General features: G+C 42.1%; 1 protein-coding gene across 1 annotated transcript in view; it reads right to left on the bottom strand.

The window, feature by feature from the left end:
* Positions 1-429: 429 nt before the first annotated feature.
* The window catches only part of sema3h (sema domain, immunoglobulin domain (Ig), short basic domain, secreted, (semaphorin) 3H), a 51,040-nt gene continuing 39,057 nt past the window's right edge, over positions 430-12,412 (bottom strand). Inside the window, exons 9-18 of the mRNA XM_070839569.1 lie at positions 8,709-8,778; positions 4,998-5,142; positions 4,596-4,685; positions 4,172-4,301; positions 3,982-4,070; positions 3,329-3,370; positions 2,521-2,678; positions 1,934-1,995; positions 1,361-1,503; positions 430-1,016 (exon numbers count right to left, since the gene is read on the bottom strand). Of these exons, the coding sequence (XP_070695670.1) occupies positions 516-1,016; positions 1,361-1,503; positions 1,934-1,995; positions 2,521-2,678; positions 3,329-3,370; positions 3,982-4,070; positions 4,172-4,301; positions 4,596-4,685; positions 4,998-5,142; positions 8,709-8,778 (1,430 nt within the window). The 3' untranslated portion in view covers positions 430-515. The remainder of the gene's footprint in view (positions 1,017-1,360; positions 1,504-1,933; positions 1,996-2,520; positions 2,679-3,328; positions 3,371-3,981; positions 4,071-4,171; positions 4,302-4,595; positions 4,686-4,997; positions 5,143-8,708; positions 8,779-12,412) is intronic.

Genomic DNA, 12,412 nt, shown 5'->3' with positions numbered 1-12,412 from the left:
ATGGAAGAGGACCGGTTGGATGATTTTTCAGATGCTGAATATCTACTTTTGGAAACAAGACTTTTCTTTCTGCAGATGCTCTAAATAATCATCCCCTTCCATGTCCTTACCACAACAGAGTCAGTTAAACTGAATGATCTGGACGTGCTGTGCGTCCTGCATTCACCATGCTATGCAACCTTAGGTCTCCTACTTTTGCTTTTTTTTATTCACAAGTCTTTGTTCTCATCCTCCTGTACATACTTCAGTTCGTGTGTAGCTTAGTTTGAAAGTCTTTCACTATAATGAATGGATGCCTTTTTCGTTTGTAGATAAGTGCATGCTCATGTCAAAGTCTCTGTACATACAGTATATGTCTGTCTCAGTGTATATAAGTTAGGTGTGTGTGTGTGTGTGTGTGTGTGTGTGTGTGTGTGTGTGTGTGTGTACATGTGTGTGTCTTAGCGTGGATGTTAACATAAATGTGTGTGTCTGTATAAGTCACTTGAAATTCGCCCTCCTGTTTCATAACACATTCAAGCGCTCCTCGGTGCCCTCTGCTGCGGCTTGCTCCTGCTCTTCCTCCCAGCTGCTCTTCCTCCCCCTCCCCCTCCTCCCCCTCCTCCTCCTCCTCCTCCTCCCCCTCCTCCTCCTCCTCCTCTTCCTGCCCCGTGCTTGTGCCTCTCTCCCCTCTCTTTCTCCTTGATCGGCTCCACCATGATGTCACCGTTGCGACGGTGGTTGCGCGGGGGGCGGTATCCCAGTGCCCGGCAGTGCTGGCCGAGCTTTCCTGGGTGAATCAGCGCCATCACGTCCTCGTACCAGGGCTGGGTTCCCGTGCTCTGGTAGGACGAGCTGGACCAGGAGGCGAGGAGGCGGTTGGCTGCAGGGCTCCAGACGGCGAGGCGGACGGTGACGGCGGTCCAGTGGTAGCCGTGTTCCTCCACCTGGCAGTGGTAGACGCCGCCATGAGACAGCTCAGCTTGTCGAATCAGGATGCCGCGCTCGATCACCACCACCTGCTCACCTGTTACCACCTGCATAGAGAGAGGGAGAGAGAGGTCTGATGAATACAAAGTGCGGATGCTCATATCTGACAGTCTGGGTGATAATAAATAAATAAATGGGTCTATAAATTGGTTGATGACAGGCAGCACAAATCAAAGATTAAACACTTGCTGCTCAATCTTTGCAATTAGGTGCTCGTATTTGAAGAAACAGGCGCTACCTGCATCCTTAAAGTTTATGGGTGTTGAAAACTTGACAGAATATTCAAGTTTTGGATAAAGTTTGTATCCTCCAGTGTTTAAGTTCTTTATCAAAACATAAATAAAAGTATTTTTATGAAATGTGTGTATTTGCTTGTGTGTGTGTGTATTACCTGATTGAGTTCAGGACTGTTCTCTCCAGCCTGTTTGTACCAGGTAACAGCAGCATGTCTGGATCGAGGCAGGCACTCCAGGTAGGTGCTGTTGCCTTCGGCAACCATCATCACCCTCTGCTCCGCCTCCACCTGCAGCCCGGCTGACGGAGGTCAGGGAGAAGATGAGACAGGTAAGAGATCTGGTATTTTCTGTCTTTCTTTTTCTTTTTTATCAGTTTAGGAGATTTGATACTTTTGCCTATTTTCAAAATTTGTTTACTTACTTACGTCTTTGCTATCATTACATATCAGCTCTACAATCAACACAAACTTGTGATTTTCATCTATGTTTATGCATACCAAAAATGATACCTGTACATGTACTATTCATGTATATGACAGAGAGACAACTCTATGTTTATTACGTGTAAAAATATGCAATATGTGTACAACATACAGCACTGTTTAAAATAAAACATACTGCAGCTGTTAAAGCACAGTAACTGCCTGCCAAAGGTTACACCAGGGTAAAGATATCTGTAAGTCTTTGTGAACTGACCCTTTACACTTTACAGTTAATTTACTCCTCACCTCCCTGTCTGACACACTGAGTCAGTGGATCCTCATCCTCTCCTAAGTGACGGGCATTCCTCCTGTAGAGAAAAAGGGCATGAAATTACAATAAATAGGAAATACAACTTGCTCAAGAGTAATACAGTGACAATTTTACTTGAACTAAAGTGTTTAACAGTATAAAGTTTGTCCTAGATGACTCTAGTGGAAACATGATATGTATATCAAAATAAACAGTTTAATCCACTTGGGAGCATCGATTTGCTAAACAAACATCACGCCAAACCGCCTATGAGGTTATTGGAATTTATGTGTACAATGTGGAAATTTTGGCCAACGGTAATAATGGTGTTACCGAAAACATTGTAATTGTCAAATTTCATGGAAATATGTCCATGTGTCCTTGTTTCTGTTGAAGCAAAGTGTGACTCAAGTGGAAGAAATGCTTTTAAAACCTAATCAGAAAGATCTGAGCTCAGATGTAATTTGAGCCACGTTTCAAACTGTCAACAAATGTGGTTTAAATCTCATTCGAGAAGATTGACTCCATGTGTGTTCAGTCTCTAGTGTTGTTTGGATAAAGAGATCTAATTCATCATCCATACCTGCGTACTGTGGGCATGTAGGGGCTGCAGGCGTGCCCGTCCCAGGTGCAGTATGGATCTCTGGCCAGGCAGCACTCAGCGCAGGCCTGACCGTACAGCTCACACTGGTACAGGGCTAACTGGGATACACCCTCCCTGGAGCCCACAAACAACCACTGCTGGGGGAGGAGGAAGGGAGAGGGGGGGATGGAAGATTGAAAGCGAGATGGAGGGGAATGGAAGTAGGAGAGAGGAGGAGAGTAATAATTGAGGGAGAGCCAGGAGAGAAACAGAGAAACACATTGATAATAACCAGCTAAACCAGATTTATCTTCATTCTGTGAGTCACACATCCAACTCACAGTAACAATGTCAGTGCATGGCCATGGGGTGTGTGTGTGTGTGTGTGTGTGTGTGTGTGTGTGAGAGAGATGCTGGCTTTTTGTACTCTTGATGTGTGTATGTGTGTGTCGTGTCTCGTTGCGTGAACCAGCTTTGGATTTCTATTTCATGAAACTCAGACTATTTTAATAATGCAAGGTGCATTTCTGTGCATGTGTGTGTGGTGGTGTGTGTTTGTGTGTGTGGCATCTCTTCATTACTGCTCTGACTGAGGTAGGGTAACCATAGCAACTAGTGATGAAGCTGTCCTTGGAGATATAAGGTGGAGAGATGAGTGATAAGTGTGATGTTGTGCATGTTAGTGTATGTGTGCGTGAATGTGTGTGTGTCTGCATGTGTGTGTGTGTGTGTGTGCGTGCGTGTGCGTGAGTGTAGGGGAGTTTGGAAGTTTGAAAGTGTGTTTCTGTCTGTTCCTCTCATCTGTTACCTTTTTCTTTGAGAGTGTCATGGCTGTCACAGGTGATTTGTGCTGTGAGCAAGAGAGAAAAGAAAACTGAGAAACAAAAGTAAAAACTGTCGCACTCAGACAGACAGATAGATAGATAGATAGATAGATAGATAGATAGATAGATAGATAGATAGATAGATAGATAAACATTTGAAAATATTTGGGTGCGGTTGCAAACCACAACAGTTTTTAACAGCTTTAAATGATTTACAGAACTGATCTCATAGTCTGGTAATCAGACATTTTTCCATGTCACTGTGAAAGGGTCACCAAGCACATACTTTACAATAGAGAGCAGAAAAAAACAAACTCTGTCCATTTTCAGACAAAGAACCGCATGTTCCAGACAGACATAGATTTTCTTGCAATTTGAATTCGAGTCTCCAGTGGAATTAATATTGGGCTGAACTGTGAATTTTGTGAACTGTGGTTGTCTAACATGATAGCAATGCACGGCTGTAGTATTTTGCGGTCTCAAGTGAAGGCTGACTTGCAAGAGTTTGAAGAGTCTGATATTTAATTTCATACCACAAGGAATGGCTAATGGCTGCATCTAAGGCAGGAGAAAATACATTTAGAAATCTGAAGCACAACATGCAGAAATCTTTGGTATGGGGATAAGTCTGCAGTACCTGAAAGACCTGCAGCTGCTCAAGGGTGACCTCCTGACTCTGACCATGTTCTCTGGGCAGATGGATGGCCTTCAGCACGAGGCCTGAATCTGTTTTATTGTGAAAAAACACACAGCTTGGAGTTAAAACGCCAACCACACAATCCTACACCATAAAAAAAATGAGAAAAACGGGCCATCGCACACTCTACCTGTGCCGATGAACAGGACGTCGTAGGTGCCGTCCACGGCCTCCACTCTGTCCACCAGCAGTTTTCTGAACTTGTAGTGAACACCCACTCTGACCAGGAGGGGGCGCTCTCCCAGTGGCAGCACAGTTTCCTAAGGCAGTGCGAAAGTTTTAAATCTTATAGTCTATTATATATAGAAAATGCAATACACTAGACTGTTTTATTATGTGGAGTATTTGTTAAATCATGTTGTTCATCATTTATATGTGTTCAGTTTTGGAGCGGTGTCCCTTTGGCGAGGGCTGCCCGCTAATCTAATTTCTTCATCTCACTTAAGAATTCGGACAAAAATAGAGAGAAAGTACACTTGGCCGCACCATAAAAGAGGCCATGATCTAATTAAATTAGATTGGTGTAATTTAATAAAGTGAAATATCAGCTGAACCTGCAGCAGCGGGTGAGTCCTGCTGAAGAAGATGACGTCGTCGGGATACTCTCTGGTTGAGCTGTAACTTCCATACGTGCTGCTGGGACACTGAGGTAGAGAGAAATAAAGAAAGAGAGAGGAACGGAAAAGGGTGTTCAGAAGACACTGGGAAATTTTCATTCTATGCTTGTGTTGTAAAAAAATAATTTCATTCTCATATTTGCAATAAGACGTTTTTTTTTTAAATATTGGAGCGTAGTTATCTATGTGCATGTACTTAGTTTTGTGAATCTACAAACAGTCACCTCACTAGTTTGCGTGATAAATAAATAACCCAATTAATAAATAAGTAAAACTGAAAACCTTTTAAATAAAAACAATAAAAATAGTTGAAGTGGACAGTTTTGATCATAAACTTACTGTCCCTGGTCGTGGGTAGGGCACTTTGCCTGTAAACTCTGCCCACTTATACTGAGGTCCCTCCTTATGCAGGAAGTTTCCCTTAAAAGCCCGAACCACATCCTCCATCCGGTAAACGCACACTGCTGAACCATTCAGGATATCACTGAGGATAATCAAGACAGGCAGAAAGAAAGAAGAACTGTCATTCATCACTGTCAGACTCATATAACCGTTCCATCTGTTACTCCTCCAGCGTGCATGAATAAAAACACAAGTTGAGCATGTCTTTGATGAATCCCCTTGATGAGCAGCAATAACCTTAACGCGGTAAATTAAATAAGAAAGTGATGTAGTGCGTGTACAGCACCGTGTGAGGAGCAGTGAGTCATTGTGGCTTTTCAGCTTGAATGCCCCAATTCAGTGAATGTGCTCCAAGTCCACGTCCAGCTTGGATGAATGCGCTGCTTTCAGCACATCAGTCCCCACCACAATACACCCCCATTCACTGTATTTAAAGTTGTGGTTCAGATTTGGCGAAGTGTATCTGAGTTAAAGATTCCAATTGAGTTTGATGGGCAGAGCTGCTAGAATCAGACCAGACAGAAAGGCTGTGTTGTGATGTATCACGGTGGTTTGCTTCAGCTCAGAGGCCTGACACATAAATTATGTTTAGTCTAACTTTTCTGAAGAGACACAATGTCTTTTCTCTCCTTCACAGAGGACAGGGGAAGACTGAGGACCTCTCAGCTGAATAGGTCAGAGTACCTGTAGCTGGAATGGGTTTTAGTCTGAGTGATGCTTCAGAAAGTTTTTCCTCGTACTATGAAATCCTGATGAATTTGAATGTAAACGTACATTTAAAAATGACAAACACTGTCGATATGTCTGTTTCTCCAAGGTTTTCTGATATGCGTTTTCTAGTTTTGTCAAGAAATCAACAATGCATCCGCTCAGCTATAACAAATCTGAAATCTAATCAATCGTACGTAAAGAGGAGAGAGTGTGCGGTCCGCCTTAAGAGAAAGTTGAAAATCTGTTAACTTTTCTGAAAGGCGCTGGTGATGACATCAGCACCTTTTCAGGTAACCACTCAGATGGAGAAACTCGTTACCTTGGAAACCAAGAAAATGCAAGAGAAGCTTGTTCTGGCCGTGTCTGTCTATCCAGAGCTTTAATTGTGATATATCAGACTGAAACTATCCCAAAAGCCCATTTGTGGGAGCACCGAGCAGATCGGCCGGATGCTGAAATGACGAGACGATGATCTTCACCGTATTGTTGTGTCTGACGGATTGTGTCACGCATCAACATTGTTCTACGGCTGTCAGGCTGAGCAGTGATAGCTGGGACGCGCACTAGATTTATCAGTCTGATTTCTGTTCCTCACATTTTTGTCATTATTTTACCTTACATGCTACGAGGTCTTAGATGAAAAGCCCAAAACAAACAAATAAAGGAAGGGACGTGTGAACGAATAAGCAAATAACTTCAAAAATGGACTTGAATATGAATTGTTGAATGGATGACAAAAAAAGAGGAAGTCAATAACCTCTTGTCCAAAAAGGCAACGTGCAAAAGCTAAATGTGCATACAATATATACTGGATGTGATACATGGACAATTGGACAAATGGAAAGCAAATGACAAAGCAGAGATCCACAGTTTACACTCTGGACTTCATCACAGGGGACAAAACCTCTGTGTGTGCAATCATGAGCGAACCAGAGAGAGAAGTTTCCATTCAGATGGAATGACCTTTCTGCACTCTGCAGTTCTGTGGTTGGGACCCCACCCTGGGTGATGCCTTGGATTTCTGTCCGTTCCCCGCTGAGATTCCAGACACTTTCCAAAACCCAGAAACAGACCAACTCCCTGCTCCGCCATGCCAAATGTTGTCATACTTCTGCTGCTACTGTCGAGCTCTGGCGTCCACTTCAGAAACTGGGTTATTCTCAGAGCATGTGGTGCCGTTTGTACACTGGGAGAAAATGAGAAACTGTAGGGTTTTTTTTAGTTTGTTTCTCACTCGCTCATTTGTTCTGGTTTCTCTTTGCTATAGTTTTCAGTCAGTGTCTATTTGTGCTGTGTGTCTTGGAATTGTACCTGTTCACCTGTTATCTGTCTTTCAAAGCGTCAGTCTTAATGAGCGCCTGTCTTTTTGAGCCTTTTTTTTCTATCCTATCTGTCAGTCTGAAAGTGTCTGTCAGCCTTCTGCTATGCAGTTTTATGTGTCATTTCTCTGTCCCAGAAGGAACAGAAAAATATATTCCTCTCCCTCTCTGTTATGACTTATTCTTACCGACACTTAAGCAAATGACCATTTTGTAGATACTTAACAGAAAGCATATTGTCTATGGACCTTAATCCAACCCATTTCAGTGCTGCTTCATATTTTCCATGTTTTGTCATGGATTTTTTAAATAAGGTTTCTAGTTGAACAGCATGTTGTTATTCTGGTCTGACCTCTGTGTATATTGTATTTTGCAACTTGGTTTTCTGTTCTGTTTTTCTCTTAAATTGTCAAGGACTCAGTATTTCTTGCAATCTCCTAAAACAAACATCTCAATGAGAAATCCTGCTCAAAAAAAGCAAACAATAAAAAGGTAATCCGTCCGATCATAGCTTCAGTAGCTTCTGACTGATACACTGCAGCAATCACACAACTGGACTAGCTTCACAAGATGAATGTTGCTATTTCCATAATTGAGGAGTGTCTGTGATTGTGTGAGGAAAATGTGATTCGGATCAAACTCTAACGTCTCCTATCCTTCACACACATGCACACACACACACACCCACAATCTATGGTGTGTCACAGTAGGCACACTGGTGATGATGATATGATGATGAAGTTTCACATGAGCTCCATTTTGTTTGAATGAATGTGTTTCATTCACGAGTCACAGCGTGATGGAGGACCCTGTGGCCTCACAATACAGTGTCACTAGTTACAGTGTGAGAGGAGCATTCAAGTCATGTAACAGGTTCTCTCTTGACTGAATATGTCTCCCCTCATCGGGAAACATTGACGATAACAATCAAATCAGTTAGTAACTAATAACTTTGTCAGCTACTGTCATTCTCCACATGATAAAATACACGTTTCATGTGTAATTCATAAAAGCTGTTTCTGCAGTTACATTTCCAGCTGTGACCGTTCACGGTTTACACTGTTAAATTTCCATTAAACTCTTCACTTAAACAGTCACAGCACCTATAACGCCGTCACTTGGGGCCACAAAAACACAAAGTTGTCTAGTGCAGCTATAATCGAGAGGTGTGACTTTCATCAAACTTTGGTCTTATTTGAAAATAAACTAGTGACAAAACATCTAGACATTTGCTTGTTTTTCTTCTTTCAGGAAATCATATCCAGAGAAATTCACATAGTATGCATTTTTATCAAATGTACACATATGAGGCCTCTAGTAACTCAGCAGGAGCTCTTGGGTATTGAGCGTTCTCTTCCACTCTCCTGTACTCAACAATTCCTTCTTTTACATGTGACACTAAAAGGTGCCATCCTGTACTGTAGCAAAAAGCAGCTGACCATGAACATATCTGCAGGGCTTGACGGGTTTTTAAATCGATGCCAATGACTCATTGCATTTTTGTTTTCACTATGAACAATTTCTGTAAAATGAAAACTCATTTTCATTTTCAACACTTAAACATGCGTGCATGGATTACAAAGCTCCATTTAAAGTTACTGTATTCCCATGCGCATACCTTGAAGTGGTAAACAGGCCGTAGATGAGAGGGTTCTTCTTGTCTTTCCCGTGGAGGATAAAGATGTCCTCTGGATTGAGGGAACAACGGAAGGAGGGAGGAGATGAGGAAAAGCGGGGGAGGAGACAAAGATGTAAAACATTAGTTAAGCCAGAGTAGGAATCATAACAGTGTCTGAAGTAACGGAGAAGTTTTGATTCGTGTTGCGCAGGTTTATGTGAGCTGTATTTGTATTTGTGTGTGTGCATCAATCAGCGTGACTGTGTGACTAATAGTGTCGGGCGTGCTGGCAGCATGGCTGACTGGCTGCCTGTAATGAATCTGGAGCCATTAATAACCAGCCGCAGTGGGTGAGTGGAGCGCCGAGTCCGACACAGGAGAACAACACCTGCTGTCATGCACGCCAGCACCCCACCGCGGTCGTCACTCTTCATTTCGAACACAGCGGATCGCAACATTTGATACGTTTTTCTCAGTTTGGGTTGTACCAACAGTGGTCCGTCACACAGAGTAATCAGGTGGAGTGTAGATCTTTAATCTTTCCATCTGTCTTTAAACTGATTTGATTTATTCTGAGCAAGATATATCAAACACCAACTGTCCAGTCTTTTTTGAAGCTTTGATAAATTCCACTAATTCCACTTGGCCCAATAGCAACATAATCAATCAACGAGAACACTGGTCAAGATGAATTTACAGTGCAAAATACATCACACAAAGGTTTAATTAAAGGTATCCTGCAGAGTTTTTGACCACTATTGTCACTATGGAGTAATGCTTCGGCCGTTCTTTTTCTAACTTGTAATTCATCAGCTTTAAGCAGCTTCAAATTAATTTTGGTAGGCTTGGATAAAAACAGCCAAAGCCGTACTTGAGATATTGTGTGTAATAAATAAAGCAAACTGATGTTTCATATAATCCACATACTGTAGTTTCTCTCTTTGGGTGGGTGAATGCAATTTTTGAAATCCCAAATTACAGTGGAAATGAAGCATGTCACAAATAGATGAAAATATTAATGAACAGATTGAAAGGAAAACAAACAAACAGATGGCAGGAGGCACGAGACCAAGAAATGTCTCCTCAAACTTTCTCATTTACCAAGTGACAAAACAAACAAATTAATTACCAATATAACATATGCAACTGTATTTGCTTACAAGAAAAAGCTCAAAACTAGTCCAAAGATCCAGTCATCCTCACAAAACCCACTGATTGTCAAACGGAGGCCTTAAAATCACAGCGCAGGTCGACACTTTGTACTCAGCGTCTCATATCAGACAGCACTGGTCCAACTGAGTTCCTGTGTTTAAAAACATTACTTACACAGATGCATGGGCTTGGAATGTTTGATTTATAACTCAAACACATTTCTCAACATTTTTGTCTCCACATCTGCAGTGTTGCTCATCGCTGTATAATTCAGTTGTCTGCTGTCACAGCACAGACAAGGCCATGAATTTCACTGTTTATTTAAATCAAAATATATGAAAGGTTCTCTGTTTTGCACTTTTGTCTCAGATAAGAGCTGGGAATGTTTTTTTTCGTTGTATTACAACGGTAGAGAGCAGAGCCCTTTGTTTTCTGTGTGGCACGCTGTGATAACCTATAAATACATGACTTGACTTGACTTCTAGAGTGCAGTTAGCAAATAACTTTAAAAGTCTTAGAAACTCTATAAAAAGGTTTTGCTCGGAAAGCGTACTGGTTGATGTTGAGATTCAAAGAGTCTGGCGACCTTAACACTTATAAAAGATTGGAAAAGGATCCTCAAAACAAGGTTTGAATGAGCTCTGCATGTCTCTTCCTTTATTCTCCTCCTCTTGTTTCCTCTACTCTCATTCCTTCCTCTCCTCTCCTCTCCCACAATGAGGGCGACATGTTGTTGTGGTGACGGAGACAGCGAAGCGTATCAGCGTTCCCACATTCCCGTCGTTCCTGCTGCTTCAGGTGGCCTCCATGGAACTACAGCCCTGCGGGAAGTCTAATCTCATCTCATCACACACACACACACACACACACACACACACACACACACACACACACACTTGCCACACACAGTGACAGATTCGGGAGTGCATACACATCAAACAAAGGGAAATAAAGGCATGTATGGCCACATGCTTGCACCCACACACACCAAAATTGTAAGGGTTAGGGTTAGGGTACATACACACATACTGTACGTATAGACACGCACACAACCAGCAGGCCCCTCTGGGCACAGCAGAGAGGACTATGGGTAGTCTGCAGCCTGAGGCGCTCACTCCCTCCATCCCTTATTTAATATATCACTCCTTCATTATTAAGTTTTCTTCAGTGCTTCATTTGTTCTTCTCTCCTCCTGCTTTTAAATTACACGGCAGATGTCTCGTTTGTGTAGCTAACTCTCTCTACACTGTTCCGGTGCTCTATCACTCCTTTCCATGCTTTACTCCAACTCCATATTATCCCTCCATCTTTTCCCCCTGTCCATTTTTCTTATCATTTCTAGCTAGTTTTATTTCCTGCTCACACTCCCTTTCCTCTTCCAAGTCCTTTCATTAATCAAAACCTTTATCATCTCTCCGTTTTCCTTTTTCTCTCCCTCTCTACTTGTCCTGAAGTTTTGCTTTATTATTCTGGATGATATATATGCTGTTTGGTGAACACTTTCATCCCAAGCAGCTCAAAGTTTTTTTCAAGGGCGGGATGAGCCAGAGTCAAAAGAAGGGCATCGGAAGATTTACATCTAGACCTGCAGAGCTGCAAAGTTTTATAGCCACACAGCCAGCCTGGTGGAAGCCATTTCAGCACAGATGAAAGGGAGACTCCCTTCAAACCTGGTGGGAACGTGTTTATCATGTGATCGGGTTGTGATCAGATAGATCAAAAAACGTGTAGAATCCATTTGTAAGTGCACCCAAATGTGCACTCAACCTTTAATCATCCACACCACATCTAGAGAGGTGGTCAGAGCCATATTTGGCCATGTTAGCGACAAAGTGCTGATGCAGTTTGCCTTGCAGGAGACATGAGCTGTGGAATTGTAAATAAACCTTCATGTGCAGAAGTAAAGAACAAGGAAACACGAATACAAGAAGGAGTCAGTTTAGATGGATACTTGCTACAGTAAACTGGGACCAAAGCACTCATGTGCAAGCAGGATAAAGGTGTTTACTTTTAAACTAGAAGAACGTAAATTCCCCCAAAGTGCATTACAGCCAGAGCAGCTCCGATTTGGTCATTTGCAGGTCAAAAGACATTTAGACTTGTAGGTTAAAATGGAGCTAAACTTGGCTGATGTCATTAAATGTGTGGAACCTTTTCTGTTTAGGTTACATAACGTTCAGTTGGTGCGCTCATGCAGAGCAAATTACAACAAGACACAACTGTCAAATTAAACCATTCTAGTGATAGTCTTGCCTGGTCCAATGCAGCGTCTATGTATACATAGAGACACCTGCACACGTAGGAATTGGAACAGGCAAATGTTCCTGGCAAAAAATACTACAAAAAACAAGTAAAAACTTTAAACCACTGGCTGGTGAGGAAAGAGAAATAATCAACTTATTGGACATAAGAAAGTGCTGTTTTAAAGCAAAGGTAGAAAGGAGGCCACATAGCATGTAAAGTAAAAGACACGCAATATTGAAAAGTACTGCTAAAACTTAGTGCAAACTTTAGAGAACTCTGTAGAGAAAAGCTCTGTCTCCCTGCCTCGT

Source organism: Pempheris klunzingeri, chromosome 11 (genome assembly GCF_042242105.1).
Source record: "Pempheris klunzingeri isolate RE-2024b chromosome 11, fPemKlu1.hap1, whole genome shotgun sequence".
NCBI lineage: Eukaryota > Metazoa > Chordata > Actinopteri > Acropomatiformes > Pempheridae > Pempheris > Pempheris klunzingeri.
This window is presented reverse-complemented; position numbering and strand designations above follow the sequence as displayed.